The sequence below is a fragment of the Chaetodon auriga genome, chromosome 23 (genome assembly GCF_051107435.1).
Source record: "Chaetodon auriga isolate fChaAug3 chromosome 23, fChaAug3.hap1, whole genome shotgun sequence".
Taxonomy (NCBI): domain Eukaryota; kingdom Metazoa; phylum Chordata; class Actinopteri; order Chaetodontiformes; family Chaetodontidae; genus Chaetodon; species Chaetodon auriga.
In genome coordinates this window covers 15,154,260-15,173,123 of record NC_135096.1, presented here as the reverse complement: position 1 = coordinate 15,173,123, position 18,864 = coordinate 15,154,260, and the positions used below count along the sequence as shown (strand labels likewise).

The following is an 18,864-nucleotide window of genomic DNA, read 5'->3' as shown; positions in this document are numbered from 1 at the left end:
AAAAGAAAAAAGTACTAACAAGCTAAATATCATCAGATTAGCTCCTCAGCAGCATATATATCAGATCAGACGGCAGGAAAAATGAAAAGTTGCTCTCTTGAGAGAAACTTTCGAGCCCATGATGTCGGGCGGGGCTTGAGGCTGAAGGTCATCTCCTGCCTCTCTGCAGGGGGCGATGACACCTGTCAATCAACCCACGCTGAAGACCTTTATACCGTGACAAAGGCCGTCGACGGGCTATTGAGCGAGACAGCGATCCCTCCATGAGAAATGTCACGGCCGTTGTGATAAAAATGAGGTCAGCCCGACGTGGAGCGCGAGGAGAGGGAGCGTCCTCGGCCGATGTCAAAACTCGCCACCGGAGCAGGAGTGTGTTTGTGTCACCGCGGCCTCGCCGTGTCACTGTGGCTTTCGGCTAAATGATACATCAGCTGTTATGGCAGAGCTGGGAGATCATTATCCCACTGGAGTGTGTGGAAGCAGTGTGCAGATGTGCGTGCGGCTTTGTGTGTGGTCTGTAGGTGACGTGGCGTGATGCATGTTTCTAATAACAGTCCATTAGCTCTCTGCGTGTGTGTGTGTGTGCATGTTCCCATGCGAGCGTGTGGAAGTGGAATGCGCCTCCTTGTGTGGAGGCGCGTTGGAAAAGGCCGCTGATGGGCCGTGAATCCGAGCCCAGCGTGCTGTTATTTCATGTCGCTCCCACTGGGATGCTGAGCACCAGCAGGGCTGCTGTCTGTTATCCCTCACCCTGAGGTTCACTGACCCCAGCCATGTTTTTCCTCTTTCCCTCCTTTGTTTCCACTTTCTCTTCCCTTCCCCCTCATACTGTGACTTCTTCCCTCTTTCAGGCTCACTTTTCTCCTCTCACTCTCACTCTTACTCTCCTGCTTCTTCTCTCCTCACGTATTCCTTCCACTTCACCCCCACGACAGATCCACACATTTGCTCCCTTTTAAAAATTGCCAACATACCAAGATAGGTTCAAGCGGTGGCAAAGTGTCCGATGCCAGCACCTAAAAACACATGCCAGTACATGTTGGAAGGCAAATTTTCCCTCAGAAATATCTGCCTGGCCCACGCAAATCTATTCGCTGACAAAACGCATAGAAATCCGCTGATCTTGAACGCTGCTCGCCCACCACAACAGCAGGCTATAACTAATCCATCTCCCACTACATGTTTTTAATGAGCTTCCATAACCGTTATCCGTATGGTGAAGTGCGGCGGAGGCCAAATCGAGCTGTTTCTATGACTTTGTGCTGTCAGCAAAACGTGACGAGGGACGGGTGTGTGTGCGCGTGTTGCTGTCACCGAGCATCTGCGTCGTCGGTGAGCCATCCTGGATGACGATTTCCCATCTGGTAGATGGATGTGTGTGTGAGGATGCGCGTGTGTTTATTGTCTGAGCAGAGGACCGGCCTGTTTACCTGCATCATCCTGCCCTTGTCTCTAAATGCAGCAGGATTATTGGAAACAGAAGCTGATGGGTGTGGCGGCAGTTTGTGCATGTGAGTGTGCAGAGGTAGAAGCTGCCAGGCCCCTTCAGAAGCCCCCACGGGGGCCACATTAGGGCCCTCCGGGGGCCAAATTAGAGGCGGCTAACCGAGTTAGAGATCGGCAGCAGAGGGGGCCTGGCTGGCAGGGGTGGACAGATTTCACTCCACACGCACACACACACACGCACACACACACGCACACACACACATACCTCCTCTCTTTGTTTTGCTGCTGATCGGCAGAAGATAAAAGCCAGTTCCTGACAATAGCAGCCGCTCTGTTTGGGAGTCTGCAGGGAGATTCTGACAGAGAGGAAGAGCTATAATGTATTCCTGTAGGTCAGCCTAGATTAGTATGTCTGTATAAAGGGGAAGTCATTTAAACTAATTTAGCCTTTAGAACAGGAGTTTCTTTGAATGAAACCTTGTTATGGTTTTTATCCATACGGTCTTACTGGAAAGAGCTGCACAAGGTTGACTTTTTTTGTTGTTTAGAGTGTATTTATTTCTGCACAATGGATCATAAATGGTAATAAAATAAAGATACAGAATAATTGAAACATTTCCTGAGAAGAACACGCCATGTGGTTCAGCTACTTCACCCAAAAGCATCATATACTGTACTTTAATGCCAGAAGAAGCACATTCAGAAAATACAGCATCAACCTTTTCCCTAGATTTAAGAAGTTAATGTTTAAGAGGTTGAATCACTGCTGTGCTGTCATTACTGAACGTCTCACCTGAGTAGGACTTGAAACAGGTATGTCAGCGTGTGACTGACGTGCCAGCTGGCACAGGTTCAAGACACGCCCCCTGCCTCCTGCCTCACGCACACACATTTGGTGGTGGTGACACTTATGAAGTCTCTCCGAGGACCATCGTAAATCTCAGTTTTATGAGCGACTCGGCTGAACTCTGCAGACTGTTGACCGCATCGCCTTGACATTCAAGACCACGAAAAAAAAAAAGCTGGGGTCCCAACTCCCTGAATGCATTGATTGATTTGCCTCGTGGGGGCAGTGAAAGCCACTCACTGTTAGGGTCAGCCTTGTTTCTGTTTATAAAAGTCTTTGTTCATTACCATCATGACAAGTGGAGAATTGGCAGACGGCAGCGTTCACCTTTAAAACATTTAAAGAATGTACAATATTTTAGCTGTTTTCATGGTTTTCCACTCTAGAAATGCACAAATGATTATTTAAATTTAAAGTATTTGTTCCCAAAACGAGTCTTTGACATGAGGATGGGGTCTGACTAAACAGGCTGCAAATGAGTCGAGCAGAGATCATCAAATTTGAAGTTCTACTTAGTGAAAAGGAAGAGAGGAAAGAAAGCCTCAAAGCCTGAATCCTCCAGGCTGGCATCCAATCAAGTCATTAGGAGTAGGTGGTGCCTGAGCCCAGCTCTCACAACTTAGTTTTGGGGAAAAGACAAAAGCAGCAGTGCTCTCTGAAAACACCAAAAACTCAGGTTTTTGTGTGATAAGCTGTAATGGGGTTCAGGGAGGTGCTTTTGTTAGGGTTTGTGTTTCTCCTCTCAGGTGGAAATCTTTGTGCTGCCACACAAAACTGGTTTAACTCTAGCACCAATGAGACTCTAAACCAAACCCCACAAGAAGAAGTGACATCAGTCCTGCAGCTGCCGAGATCCCCTCAGAGGACAGACCACCAGTCAAACCACGCGGAGCACGGCGATCCGGTCCGTTCTCCCGTCAGCTACCGGCTCAAGAGCTACCAGCTCAGGAACCCAGCTGTCGGCAAACAAAAGCCGCTCCGGCCTCTTGTGGAGCAGATGCAAACAGTTCAAAACCCGCAGAGATCCGAGGCCGGACAGCTGACCTCAGAGCAGCTGGAGCCGAGGGAAACTGCCCCAGCTCAAGAGCTGATTCAAGGCCCAGATCTGAACCCACCTGTCAAGCAGGAATCAAAGGTGCTTTTTATCTTCATGACTTCGACGCAGCTTTTTTGATCTTCTCCACTGTTTCGCTTCACTGTAATCGAACCTGAATGATCTTCCAGGTGCAGGCGACGTTCGAGCCGCGGGTGCCCGTGCCAGCCGTCAGCTTGGCAGTGCGCTGCGGCGAAGCAGAGATCATCGTAGAGGTTAAAAGGAACTTCTTAGGTAATGGCTGCTGGTTACTCGTTTGAGTTGGGGGGGGGGGGGGGGGTTGTCCACAGTGGCACCAGTACAGGTCCATTTAATATACCTTCTGCTCTGATGTCTGAGAAAGAAAGGGTCAAGTTAGAGGCCCGAATTGGAAAATTGAATGGAACGGTGAAGATGGGACACTCAGCGCTGATTACTGCAAATGGCACAGACTATGGACTTGGCGATCAATATTATGTTTCCTCTTATTTCTTCACTCCGAGAAGGAGCATTCTGCGTGCCTGTTTGGTGCTCAAATGCTGACTTTACAGTGATGCATTAAGAAGCCTTTTTATTTGTCCTGTGGCTGAACCTCCACTTGCTGTGAGCGTTATTGACCGGGCCAGGAAAAGAAATGGCCTCGGGTAATGGTCCTTATTCAAGCTGCTCCTTTTCCTCTTTGTTCTTAGGCAACGGCCAGTTGATCCGTCCAAGTGATCTGACCTTAGGAGGCTGCGCTGCGCTAGACGTGGCTGACCACATCCTGCAGTTTCAGACGGACCTGCAGGGCTGCGGCGGCACGTTGACGGTGTGTGGCTTCCTGCCTCTCTGTCCATCTCCTCTCGTGTATTTGAAGTCGCTGTAACTGCTTTTCTGTTTTCCTCAGATGACTGAAGAAGCCCTCATCTACTCCTTTTCTCTGATGTACTCTCCAACACCCATTGGCAACACCGTCATTTTAAAGACCAACCCTGCTGAGGTGGTAATTGAATGCCACTATCGAAGGTAAAGCCAAGTCCAATTCGAGTCCCGCTGTTAACACAGATTATTCGGGATATCTGCGGGCCTTAAAGAGTCTTAAAAAGCACTGAATTCAGTTTCTTACAAGGTATGAAGAAGTAGTTCTGCTCACAAATGTCTTCAACGTTTTTTCTTAGCTGCCATAGGGAGCAGCCTGCATGTGATTGCAGACATTATGTGGCATAAAAGTGTGATTGGTGTGATAGTGCTGCAGGAGGCTGTTCAATGCTTTTTGTATAGTTTCAGTCAGCACCAGCAACACTGTCACCACTACTAGCTACAGCAGCTACTACTTTCCATTCTGTGCCTTATCTGGGTCCAGATTCATTTAATTGATTAAATTAGTGGGAAAGCACTGAAAAAAGATGATTCTAGCCTCATCAGCTCTACTGGTTTTAACCCTCATACTTTCATACTTTGGCCAGAATGACCCTTAAAAAAGTTCTAGATTGTATCCTATGTGGTCTTTAAAGTTTTGAACTTAACACGTGAGCCTTGCAGCAGCCTTGTTATTGTCATATTTGCCACCATCCTCTCTCCACTCCTGTCTCTTCTTGTGAGTGAGCTACATATTCGTCCCTCTCGACGATCCTCTCTCCACTGAAATGCCCGTCCTTCCTTTAATTGTCCTCACAGGAGGCATTATGTGAGCAGCGCCGCTGTGAGGCCTACCTGGAAGCCGTTCGCCTCCAACATGTTAGCAGAACAGCCGCTGCACTTCTCCCTGCGCCTCATGACAGGTGGGGACGCGTCAAAAAACGACAAACCTCGAGCTGACGTTCTGCAGTTTGGAACTTTGATTTGCGCCAGACGGTTTGGTTAATTTCCCCAGCGACGGGTTTAATTGCAATCACTCAAGGCCGTGCAGACTTTGCCTGCGACTGTTTAAGATGCTAAACAGCGACTTGATGAACAGGAGGGAAACTTTTGATGCATGGTGATGAGCTGAAATTACATGCCTTGTAGGCTGCAGCTGAACCAACAGGGTCACTTACACAATAAAGCGATCAATAAGCAGCTGATTATGTTTTCTAATTAATGCCGAGCTACACACTGTAGATGCAGACTGCACCAACTTGTTGTTCATCTTAAAAGCCGGCCTGGCACAACTTCCAACCATCTCCTCTGATTTACTTGTTGTAAAATAAGCACAGACTGTAGGAAGTTATCAAAGTTTTAAAGCAGTTTTTGCAGCCGCAGACGCTCATCTGTTTCTCATCCAGGTTAATGATGATGCTACATCTGCAATTCATTTATTGCTTCTTCAGAGTACTTCTCTTATTGTTACAGTACCTATGTCCTATTCACTGCACTCCCTCTTCCCCACAGGCATCATTTAAGTTTCACCTAATCAGATTGATGGCCCCAGCATTCATTTTTTCATTTTTTTTCTGGCCTGTATTTGATTAGAGAGCTGGCAGTCGCAGAGACCTTCTAGCGTTTACTTCCTGAGTGACGTGATGCACATCGAGGCGGCGGTCCTCCAGGGTCACCATGTTCCACTGAGGGTCTATGTGGACAGCTGTGTGGCCACCGTGAACCCAGACCCCGGCTCTCAACCCAGATACCCCTTCATCAACAACCACGGGTGAGAGGGCGAGGATTGAACGGGCGAGACGCTCAATCTAAACATTCAAGTTGGTTGTGTTTGTCTGAAGGAGTCAGCTAGTCATAATAATCAAGATTTAGGTTCGCTGCATTTCATACTATATCTGCTAGGAGCATTTATTGTCCCGTGAGGAGACGGAATGCCCTTTTCTCTGTTTATGAATATGAATCCTGCGCCTGCGTTTTGCCATATAAGGTGTTTAAGTGATGCTAAGCTGACAGGAGCCAAGTCTTACTTCATGCAGAGGAGCCAGGAGGATAAACTTCACTTCCAGCTGAAAGCCTTCAGGTTCCACCAGGATCAGAGGAATTCAGTAAGTACAGTGAGTAAGATGTGTTTATACAGTTTAGAACAACTGATCGTGTATCATACAGTCAGACCTTTGATTTTCAGGTAGTTTTTCTTCCCCACGTGTTCGTCTTAATGCACTCTGATCACTGCAGAGAGGTGTGTGTTGATGCGATCGGCACACTTGTGTCAGCCAAGGTGTTACTTCAACGTTTTCTTCAGCTGTTCTGTTATTCTCTTAGGTGTTAAATTGGCACGTCATGTATATTTAAGTAAGTGTTGTTTGAAGGCCATAATACCCTCAGTTGCTGTTGGTGCTTAGTTCAAATACCTTCCCATGGAGGAAATGAGCAGCCTCTCCGGTAACATTAAACCGCTCAGCAGTAATATAGGTTGAAGAAGCCAGAATGGAGCTGTGCCATAAGCCAAAAGCTTCTTGTGCATCTGAATAATCAGAGCTCCGGACGAATCTTAACCTTTAATTAACTTTGATCATTTAGCCAAACAGGAAATTCTGCTCCCAAATGCAACAGGCTGCTTTAAAATCTGTTTTTTTAAAAAGAGAAAAGAAAACCTCTCTTGGGGTTTTGGCAAAACAACAAAACCTAATATGTGCAAATTATGCTTACATAAGTACATCAGACCCCAGAAGAAGGGGGGAAATACACTTCGATATTTCCAGCAGCCCATCGTGGACTGCAGTAGGTTGCCAAGTTATATAATTTAAGGTTAAATATCTGAAAGCCCCTGTCAGTCATATTTATTTTCTCCTCACTGGAGGTGCTGAATCACATCTGTCAGCAGGGCTGGGCGGGACGGTGAGAGCTCCTGTTTCCAGTTTAGTAAATTGTGTCTACTGTGTGTGTGTGTTGGTGAATCTAGCATGAGTATCACATGTGTATCAGTGTGTTTAATGTCCTCTCACTTCCCTGTAGCTCTACATCACATGTCGCCTGAAAGCAACAGCGGTCTCGGTTCCCATCGACTCGCAGCACAAAGCGTGTTCGTTCTTGACTGAGGCGAACAGGTTAGTTCCCACAGAGATAACTCACCGAAGCTTAACAAACGGACAGGTGACTGTTTGGTTAATTCCACTATATTTACGCAGGGAATCACCTCTAATCCCCGAACAAGCAAGTTCAAGTGTTTCTGTCTGCATTTCCGTGACTCCGAATGCCATAAAGAGATTTCTCCAGCCTTTCTAAGATAATACATTTTTGGCCCTGGACAGATGGGTGGCATCAGGTGGAGACAACAAGGTGTGTAGCTGCTGTGAGACCAGCTGCAGTGAGCAGAGACGACAAAGAAGGCATGCAGCAGATGCTGGTACGGTTTACAGATACAACACTACAGAACAGTCCTGCACACTTGCTGCTGACCCACGGGAGAAATTCTGATACCATCTCCAGTTCTGTCATGAAAAGCGTTCACATAAACCATAGATTTGGTACAATTATGAAGGGATTCACAAAAAGTCTCAGTCCTGAAGAAGCAAACCTCAGCTGTTATGTTAGAAATGAACCAAACACCCCAGCAGAGGTTCCACCCATATCTGGACAAGCTAACCTGCTTTCAATTGCTGCTTATGCATCTTTTGGAGGATTGATTTTGAGCTGATTCCTTTAATTATCCAATCAGTCGTATCGTGAACGGTTGAATTAGCTGGCTGAATGCGCTTTAGATTTTCTCTCTCCTCCATCCTCCCAATATTGGACTTGCTTCCTCCAGATCTGGAGTGGGAGGGGACAGCCGCTCTGGGCCCGATCCTGCTGGAGGAGAACATCCAGGAAGAGGAGCGGTCTGAGCTTCATCCAGTGACCAAAGCAGGTGAGAAGGCACCGGTGCTGTTCTCATATGGAAAAACACTTCCTGTGCTCACATTTCTGCTCTTGTCTCTTAATTACTTTTGCTAAATGCTGCAACTAATGGAAGCAATAACTGCTCTCCACCCTCCCTCCTCAGCCTCTGATTCATCCATAGCCTTGCTGTGTGGGGTGGGTGCAGCGCTGGCTGTGGCGTTGCTGATGTTCATGGGTGCAAACATTTCCAGCAGACTACACAAACGCACCGGACACGCTGTCTGTACCTGATTTAAGATAATAAAATGTTTAAGCTGAGCCTTATTTTTCCTTTTGTACAAAGACAAACATAGATTTAAGGTGTTCATCATCTTAGAGTCTCAGTTTGCAGCTTCTGAGGATTGTTTAAGAGCTAAACTTTCAGTATTTCTGGCTTTATTTGGTTGCATCTGCACAGTATATGGATCAGGTGCCTCTGCACTGTATTGCAGGTTAAGTGTTAAGAGCTCGTCTGGGTTTAAAGGAGTAAAGCTGTTGTGTCCAGCCTTGCAGAAAATGACCCGGCCATAAAATGTATGCTGTGTACACAATGAGGCACTGTATATTGCTCTATCAATCATCTTGCTTTAATACCAGACAGGGTTTTCCAGTGCTTTTGAGGCATGATGCAAGAAATGAATACCTTAGTGAATATGATGGTTTTCATAATGTCCAGGTGGGGGTGGCCAGTGAGTGACCTTTATGTAAACATATTAATGTGAGTATACATATACTTGACAAAAAAGGGCGAGTTGCAAGGTATGAAATTAGCCAAAGTGCTGGCCTTTATGCTGAATTCATGCATGGATGATTTGTATGGTTCATTTTTCGGGAGCCTGCAGCTGGTCCAACCGTTGCCCTGATCTGAGGGAGATAATTTAATACACACCATTACTGCTGAGCTGCCATGTAATTCACTTGAGCTGCATGAGATTTTTCCATCTTTATACTAATCCACATCTAAAACAAAGAAAACCCTCAAAAAATGAAATGAAAAGCAGCACCATTGGCTGCGTGCTGCGAAGCAAAATATAAAATCCCATCCCAGTAACAATAGTCATATTTTAGCTTCGGGCCATTTTCAGCCTTTCCCTTTAATTCGCCCCCTCTAGCTTCCTGCCAGTGGTGGAGTATCCCTGAAATGGGGCTCATCATGAACTGTTGCTCACAAGCCCAGGAAGACGAATAGACATAATTAAAAAGCCCATAAAGGCGAGAGCAGGGGCTTTTATTACAGTAATATGTGAAGGCCTTGGTTTAATGGGGTGTTTGTTCCCGTGTGCAGGGCTGACGGCTGCGCTAGTTTACTGCCGGAGCGATGCTGACCCCCCTCCCATCTCCCAACACACCAGAGGCTAATAAAAAGCCATACCTAACGATGCACCAGCAGGAAGCATGACAGCAACAAGCAATGCACACTCAGAGGCGCAGTGACAGACTCACACCCACGAGCCTCTCCCCAAAAAGGATCATTGAGGATGTGAGGATCTCACTGTGATTTTCAGACAGAGGAGAGAGAACAGAGAGCAACAAGGAGATAAGAACATGAAATTAGGTGCTGATTATTTTTTGGTGCAGCAGAACAAGCTATAAAGACGACACTGACATGCTGCCACCTCATAAAGCTGACATGGAGAACACAAACAGTGGCCTATTTGTACATCCTGCCGACAAGGAGCAGCATTAGCATTCATGTTTCATGGCTACCTGATGAATGCAGGTCCAGTATTGACAAACAGGTATCAGTGGAGCTTTTTGCTGAAAGCAGCTGTGGCTGAAGCTTGGGTTGATGAGAGCTGCGAGGCTGAAAAAAGACATTAAAGTTGCAGGCGATAAAAGCAAAACAACAAACTGAAAGATGCGGAAATGTACCGTGGAGCTTCGAGATCTCTCTGGGTTTGAGCAGCTCCTTCCACATCACACATTATTATCTGACCCATTGTCGCTATAAAAATATTGATCAGTGCAGCTTTAAAGCGATCTCAGGCTGTTTCACATATTGGAAGTCCCAATTAGAGGTAAATGGTAAAAACGCATTATTTTTTTACACTAAAGACTACAAAGGGAACACTGGAGTACCACTTCCTGTCAGTGCTGCCACTATTAGGGTAAAAGATGGACATGGACACCCAGAATCATCCCATCAGATGGCCCAAATCCTCGCGACACCCCTGCTTAATGCCCACCAAGAACATTTCCTGTACAATTTACTTTTAGATGCACGCTGCTAAGACAACGTGTTGTTTTTTTTTTGACATAAAAAACTTGCCTGCAGCTTCGAGGGGACTCAACAGAGTGTAAAAGGTGTTAATGTCTTGTTATGGCCGCAGAGGATCGTCATCATCATCATCGCAGCCGAGGCGCTCGCCCGCCCACAGATGTCTAACGGTTATGGCGGCACGGACCCAAGTTGACAAGCAAAATGGCAGAGAGTCCTGAATCAGCCATTTTGCTCAACAGGATGCGTGACCCCAAGGGCACAAGCGCACACCCACAGACACACACAGAGCACGCCTTCGCTCTCATGCACACGCCGACCATCAAAAGTAATGGTGTGTGTCCAGTGGCAGGCAGGGAGAGTCCTCTCGTGTCTGGCAGCCATAACGATATTATTTCTGTAGATGGAGCGTGCTGGGGAATATTGTTCCACACCATTGGTATGCTGCAGACGTCCACTCATCCCACACAGCGGCGGTGATGACAGAAGTCGGTTTTAATGCCAGACTTGTTGGTTGATGCTTTGACAAGAGGCAACGTGTGGATTCGTCCTCGAGACATGAAAACTGCAGTTACTTCAAGCTGCGATGTGGATAAAGGTGAAAATATTCACATTACTCTGAGACTTTGAAATTCAGGCTGGACAGCTCTATCACTGACTAGAAATGCTATCCAACATAAAATATTCACTCCCTCTTTGAATCTAAATAAATAGCTGCGGCTGTTTAATTCCAGCCGTGAATGCTCGATGTGTTATTATACGCCTCTCATTCAGATTGCGATATTACATCTGGCTCTGGTCTGGAGAGCGCACACGCACTCAAACATGCACGCGACCTCTGTCCAGGCCCATAATTAACCCTCTTAATTAAGAGAGAAAAAAGTTGCTAACGAAGGAAATGGATTTAATTAGCCTGGTCTTAGCCCATGCACATGCGCGCGCCATAAAACACACACACATGCACCCACACGCATACACAAAACAATTAAGCCTCTTTTATCCTGGCTAATGGCTTCAGTGACTCAGAGCCTTTCTCATTAAGACTATCAATAATATGCTGATTACATGCATCCACTAGTCTCCTTTATCAGGGCACAAAGGGACGAGTGTGTGTCTCTGAGGTTCCAGGGGTGGGGCAGACTGTCTGCGCGACCTTATCTGCAGAAATAGACGTTTGATTTGTTTGGCTGGAGAAGCTAAAAGGAGGCCTTGCTTTGCCGTGTCTTTATTTTCTGCAGTTTATCTTATCAAGGAGGCCACGTGTGTCTTTCACGGGGAGGAAATGGCTATGAAGTTGCGCTGCTGAGGGCTTTATTGGGGGCGAGATAATAGACCGAGGAGTGACGGTGACTGTGGGGCTGTAGATCTGTCTGCTTGTCTGCCTGCGTGCCACCAAATCCTGCTGGCTTTCAGTCAAATAAGTTCCTGCCATTCTGTCATTTAATCATATTTATTGTAATGCATCTAAATAATAAGCAGTCTTCTAAGTTAAATTTGCAACTTCTTATGCCAGACCATAATCCATTAGGTTATCCATTAGTTTGACTGCTTGCATGCATTTGATTGGCTAACATGGTGCTGAATGACGTGTCATTGCATGGCATTAAAACTTGAGCATGCTTCAGGTTTCTTCTCCAGGCGACCCTGCAGCGATCTCAGTGAAAACACAACATCACGTGCTCCATGTAGCACCATCAGTCAGTCAAAGTGTGGACCTGTGGTGAGCATGCACAGTGATGATGCAGCCACTTGATGCCAGTAAAGTGCGAAGCTGCTGTGTGTACTTATTCATAATAATGTTTTTTGAGGCACCGTGTGTCTCTTTTCTTTTCCTGCAGCTACCTTTCCTCCATAGGAGTCAATAAAGTTGAATATCTGTGTGTATGCATTACTACATCTGTCTCTCTCTTTTCCACCCCATGCTGTGAGTGTGTTTGAGTGTGTGCTTCGGGCAGAGATAGTGAAGTGAGACAGACAGGCGTCTGTCACACAGGCAGGAAGACAATAGGTCTGTGCTTTGACCTTCAGTCTCTTCCTGTTGTAACAGACACTGGGGTCCCTCCCGGAGGAGGAGAGAGGAAAGCGTTGGTTTGACCTGCCGAGTCACACCTTCACCCCCCCCCGCACGGCATCCCTAAACATCCTCGATGGGGGCTGCTCCTTCTGATCTCTGTTTTCCACTTGATGCTATTGTGAGATGTGTTTTTCATCCAAGTTCTAAGGGTCTCTTGTGGCCACCTATGGCGCTGACAGACTGAGCTTTGTTTCGTTCCCAGCCTCCTTTTTTTAAATGTTGGTTGAGTGCAAGTTGAGTTTTACTAAATGGCAGCAGATTGTGGTAGATGCTGGTGTCAGAGCTCCTCCAGAGCCACAGATGAACCCTTCTCACACGTTGGGTGACCTTCATGTGCCGAGACTCCCTTTAATATTGTGATATTGATTTCAGCCCTTTCGTCCAGCCCTTCATCTGGGTATGAAACAAAGCATCCAAAGTAGGAAACAGTGAAGAGTAGAAACAACATGTAGCTTTAAGCAACGGGATGTGCACAGGGGGATAAAGAGAACAAGTTTGAGCCACTCTTCATGAATAAAGCTTTAAAAAAGCCTGATTTATTTCAATAAGCAGGATTATAAACTCTGATATTTTTGCTTTAGTGCACAGAATTTGATTCCTAACAAAGCTGCAGCCAGCCTGCGGATCTGAAGATGTTTATGTTGTACCTCTGGACGACCTTTCAGAGCTAAAGTTTGCAAAGTAGAAAACGCTCAGGAAGGATTAATTCACTGAAACCTTCTCTTAAAGCCGATGTTTCTCCCGAGTTGTGTTGTTCCAAAGCAGCATTCTTCTTCACCTCATGTAGATGTGCCCATGAGCCAAACGCAACAGCTCCCAAAATGAAAGGAAGGTGTTTCTTGGAAGCCTGTGTTCCCATGACTCCTCATCAGCTGTGCCAACAGCACCATGCAGAACCTCTCCGGCCCCAAAACCCACCGTCAAGACAAATAAATCACCATGCTGGGAAGCATCTGCACCAGGGAAGTTAACACGGATATGACTTAGCGCAGAACAGATGTCTTTTCCGACTGAAATAACATCGGATCCTCCCCATAGCGAACTCAACACCTTCCTTTTAAGCACCAGGAGGATAACCACAACAAAAGGCCCCCCTTCCGTTTATTCCTGCTTTAGATGCGGGTTTTTTCGGCAGACAATAGATGAAAATATTCTGGCCTTCGTGTTTGATGTGGGCGTTTTTCCTCCGCTGGTTTTCATGTGCTTTAATGGGAAATGTGCTGAACGGCGTTTGATCACAGCCATCAGGTGCACACAAGAGGAACAAGGCCTCAGACAAAGGGAGAAGAAAGAGGGAGAAACTCACACCTCTCACTTATGGATTCTAATATACACATATTTGTCCTATAGACCACGACCTTTAATCCTGACTGGCACATTCAAAGTGGGTGAACACACAGAGCACAAACACACTCCTTTATCATTCAAAGTGTGCCAGAGCTATCAACCTGAATAAATAAATCCCCCTCTTATCTCACAACACAAAACTGGATAAGCGCTCCCACCGGGTCTGGATGGAGGAAGCTGTCAGCACCTCTATTTTGGTTTGCCTTCGCCTCATACAGAGACAGAATCCTGTTTTTCTCTTCAATCCGTCCTCCTGGTTTTCAGTCCCCGGAGAGCTGTTTGCCTCCATGCGCATGAGACGTATGCGTCCCACCACACGGTCCATACATGATCCCTCTTTCCTGCTTATCTTCGGCGCTGGGCCTGTATCTTTCAGCGGTTGATAAATCCCCAACGCTGCACAAATTTCCAGGTTAGGAGGAAAGAAAACAGGATTTTCCACGTTGTCGGCTGTTCAACCTGCCTGGGAGATTTATTTGCCATTACTCGTCTCTACACCATTGCCTTCCTGTATCACACCCATGTCTGTTTTGACACCTGTAGCTGATGTGAACACAGAATCCCAGTTTTATCTGTAACCCAATTTCAAAATCCATATCTTGCTTAGGTTTTCTAATCTTTTTGTGTGCTGTAGGATTGGATTTAGCTGGTTTTATCTACAAATACTGTACTAAAATTCTGGATGCATGACTGAGAAATAACGCAGAACATACACGCCTAATGTCCTACATCTGTGCTGGATGCTGGGTAATGACTGCTATTCTACTGGCATGATCGCGAATCTAAACAGGGCAAAACCAGATTGTCAAGAATAATCACTGCTAGCCTTTGATGCCTCCATAAAAATCTCAATTCTACAGGTTTTTCCCATTCATCCAAAGAACAAAAGACACCAAAAAGGCTCACAAAAGGGAGGCATTGCATGCTGCTCAGCTTTCTGGCAGAGCAACATTGCCACCTGCAGCCAACATGAGTCTATCAACTCCTTAAAGAGATATTCACAGGGCTTGTCAGGCATGTTCAATCAAATGCAGATAAAGCCTTTTGAAGGGTATGAGGAGAGAGTGGATTTGCTATGCTCTTTAAAGCCAGCACGCCTTCAGTCTTACGCGCAGATGTAGGTTCATCCAGCCTTTAAACAGCACATGTGAACAGAGGGCTGCCTTTGCTTTACGATGAGCTTTTGCTGTTTATCCCTTTTGAAATATCTTTATTTTTGCAACGGCCACACATTTTTCCAGAGCCTTCTTGCACCTCTGATGATGACACAGTGAAGCAGATGAGGCGTTTGATGGAAGCCATTTCCTTTGCCATACTGCCCTCCTGTGGCAGTCTGTGGTAGCACACATTATAAAACAGATTGGGTGCGTGGGTGGATTTAATATTTGGCACTGTGCTTTGTTCACTATGTTTTTATGTGTTCCTTTTTATGGTTTATTTTAAAGACGAGGCTCCAGACACCCTGAAGCTCAGATTCATTAAAATGGCCAGACAGGGGCTTTGCAGGGGTGTTTTTAAAAGTCGTGGGAGCTGAGATCCAGATTACAGGACAGCCTCTTAAAGGGGCGCCCATGAGGAGCACTACTCAGCCTGGCGAACAGCTGCATAATATTGTCTGTGGTTCTAGAGGGAGCTTTCCAAACTCTGCAAAAAATAACACGTTTCTGGAGACTAAAAGCCAAGATATCTCTGCTTCTGCTGCTTCAGCTGACTCTCCGATCTTTATGGATGTGCAACACTATATCACAGGAGGAGCCCTTTAATGACCCTCGAATGTTCGGGTCAAGGGTCATTAACACATGTCACACCATCTGTGTCGTATGAGAGCAGTGACATTAATTTTCATTGATGTCTGCTCTCAAAAATGATGATTTGAATCTCCCATTAACATGTTTGCTGTGGTGGAATAAAGACCCCTGCAGGTCCAGTTTGCTGTTACCAGCTTTGGCCACTAGATGGAGCTGTCAAACCATCATTGGAGTAAAAGAACTTCAACGACAGCAGACTGATAAACACTGATGAACACTGGGTGACCCCTTTATTAGGCACACTTGAACAATCTACTGAAATCTAATACAGCTGCTCTGTCATTAAGCCTACTTTTACGATGCTGGTAATGTTTTTCGACACTGTTATTGAGTTAATTGAATTACATGTTTTAGCGCTGAGGTCATCGTTGGTGGTGATGTTGTACTGGACTGAATTACACTCAGAGATGTTTCTAATGTTCTGCTCTCCTCGTGTCTGTAAATAGGGCAGAGCTTTTTTTAATATCTGCCTTTTTTCTCCCCATCTGAATTTCATAGATGTGCTTTTAGTTCCCAGTAAAATATCTAGAAACAGCGATCACATTATTATTGTACAGAATATTGTGTATTCGGCGCAGGCAGGCTGTGGACTCTTCACTCAGAGCTGTGCCTATAGCTCCGAGGTCAAGGCATACGTGTGCATGCGAGGGAGTGTTGGCAAGATATGTAATTGATTTGGCCACTGGCACACCACTCACAACACAAACACACGAGCTGCTCCTCCACCCACTCTCATCCATAAATACATTTCCTCTGCAAATCACACAGCAAATAAATCACCATGGTTACAGTAATGTAATAATTGCCGTACTTGAAGGACACTCTGACTGATGATGCTCGCAAGGCCGCTTGGAAATCGATAATTACAGAGAAAATATGGCGCGCGCCATTCATTTAGCGGCAGAATGAACGTCTGAATGCCTGTTTGATCCACTGACAGGATGGAGGGCAGAAAATGGAGTGAGAAGATGTGAATGTCAGGAAATAGGAGTGGAGTGTGTGTGATTGAGTGTGTGTGTGTGTGTCTCCTGCTCTCCTCCCTATCCTTACTTTATGTTCCTGTTGTGAAATGGAGTAAAATAAGACTGATCTTCTGTTTTGCATGTAGCGTCAGGCCTCTGATGGCTGTCTTTGAGGTTTTAAACCAGTTGTGAACCACCTCACCTTTGCATTTTATTAGTTTATGTGTTTAATCAAGTTACCAAAAACTAATGACTGACTAATGTTTGCAGAGAAGGTGGGTGAAGGTTGAATTGTGCCACGAGAGGCTGCTTATGGTGGACTCATTCAGGCCTGATGCCAGTGCAACTTTCAGTGAAACCTGTTGTGTTTGTGTATGTCTATCCAACAACAGTGCAAAATTTCCAATTTGCTGCAGACCACCTGAACGCACCATAGCTGAAAAAGCCTTTTTTCCTATTGCATGCTCTATATTCATGGAAGATCTTTTATGGAGCACACCTAAAAATCCTGTTGCAGATCCAGACAGGAATACAGAAGGAGGGCGAGACCGAGACAGAGGCGGGACTTCCGAGGTCTGCTCCACAGTCTGGGAGGGCAGCATCTCTCCGCTAATGGACGGGCTCGCCTGCTCCTCTATGAGGCATTGGAAGTGTCCTTGTAACCTGCTGCAGCAGCCAGCAGCCTTGCAGCAGGAGCATTAATATTTCAAGCTGATGGGTCGCCTTGAGAAAGGTTATTATTGTCTCTTACACTGAGGGAAACACATTACACACGGGCGTGGAAACACACACACACAAACATTTCTTTTCCTTGACACAGACGCTGGAAGACAGAAACAGAAAAACATGTCATCACAGGCGAAATCCAAACGATTCACCAAAAACCCCAACATCATTACGGCTTGTCAGAGTGCAAAATGCTTAATTACCACCTCCAACTCCACTGTATGAGTGTTTGTGCGTGCAAGAGAGAAACAGTGTGTGTGTGTGTGTGTGTGTGTGTGTGTGTGTGTGTGTGTGTGAACATAATTAGCTGACTTCTCTCTGATCCTTAATGCATTATTGAATATTTCAAAAGAGCCTCGATCCTTTGGGCTAAGTGACTGCCAAGCCAGGATCACAGGGCGGGTTCGGCTGTGATGAAGGGCGGTTCTGCCATTAAGGAGTCTGGGCCGAGCTGCTGGCCTTGCGTGAACCTGGACCTCATGAATAATATAAATTCCCTGACTGTATTTGGAGGCACTTTGGACTGCAGGGCCAGCTGATGACGCCACATTGATTTTTGGTCGAGCAATTTCAGGGAACAAGTAAATTCAGCCTCAGTGGTGAATAATGGCCTGTAGCAAATGAGCGATTTATGGCAATTATTCCCGATGGAGAACAACAGGCAGGGTCTCGTTTCGCTGCCTCTGAACTCCACGTGCTGCAACCTTGACAAGACAATCGCTCTGTTGGCATGGTAATACGCCATTTCTCCTGACATTTCCAAGATTTTCATCTCTCACGATTACCGTGAGTTTTGTCCTCTGAAATGCCACCATTCATTAATTTACACGCTGTGGGACAAGATCTTACAATTATGAAATGCTTCAAACGTGAGGCGGTAAACACAGTGAGAATGAAGGCAAATGTACACACTGTATTCTGGTAACAAACACACACAAATGAAGCATATCATAGACGTATTTTATGGCTCTACATGTCAGGGTTTTAGGTTTTATTTATGAGCCACTCTATTCAGAAAACCAGGTAATATTCCCCGTACATAAAGCTGCACTTATCAATATTTCTTTTGTTGATGATGGATCGGACGGCTGTGTAACTCGAAAGGGGTCACGCGTTGTGATGAACTCTCTCAGCTCTGCAGAGCATTTTAGTGTCTTTCTTTGATTTGTGCAGCTTAAATCTTTTGGTTGTCTCTCGGCGCTCACATCCATACAAGAAGCTGATGAACATATTTAGCCGCTAAAGAAGAAGACGGAGACCGAAACAGAGCTGAAAAGAGACTCAATTTTGGCCTTACTTGCTCATGTTTCCCAAAATATTCCCTTAACCCAGAGTTTGCTTTTTCAACTACTTTGTCTTGAAGTAGAACTGGATGCAGGACTTTTATTGAGCACATTGTATTTAAGCAGTACTGCAACTTTCACCACAGGGAGGATCTTCCATGGCTGTAAAATGCAAAGACTGACTGAGGATTCTTATGTGAACAACAGATAAATTATGAAACAGTTGCAGCTCAGTGAGGAAGTGAGTCACGTTTCACTTTCTTTTGAATCAACTCACATGTGATTCCGTGCTAATAATACAGGATCTTCATTTATGCTGAAATGGA

General features: G+C 45.7%; 1 protein-coding gene across 1 annotated transcript; it reads left to right on the top strand.

Annotated features, from left to right (window-relative positions):
- The first annotated feature begins 2,990 nt into the window (after positions 1–2,990).
- LOC143316050 (zona pellucida sperm-binding protein 3-like) lies at positions 2,991–8,372 on the top strand. The gene is made up of 11 exons (XM_076723756.1): positions 2,991–3,428; positions 3,518–3,620; positions 4,055–4,173; positions 4,252–4,370; positions 5,022–5,125; positions 5,796–5,973; positions 6,190–6,307; positions 7,218–7,309; positions 7,514–7,608; positions 8,011–8,109; positions 8,245–8,372. Exons 1-11 carry the CDS (start codon positions 2,991–2,993, stop codon positions 8,370–8,372), a joined length of 1,593 nt encoding a protein of 530 aa, XP_076579871.1.
- Positions 8,373–18,864: the final 10,492 nt, after the last annotated feature.

Excerpts from the sequence above, each read along its gene's own strand:
- LOC143316050 (XM_076723756.1), top strand. The coding sequence starts at position 2,991 with ATGGGGTTCAGGGAGGTGCTTTTGTTAGGGTTTGTGTTTCTCCTCTCA. Across the intron at positions 7,310-7,513 it reads TTCTTGACTGAGGCGAACAG|ATGGGTGGCATCAGGTGGAG; the intron begins GTTAGTTCCCAC and ends GGCCCTGGACAG. Across the intron at positions 7,609-8,010 it reads AAGGCATGCAGCAGATGCTG|ATCTGGAGTGGGAGGGGACA; the intron begins GTACGGTTTACA and ends TGCTTCCTCCAG.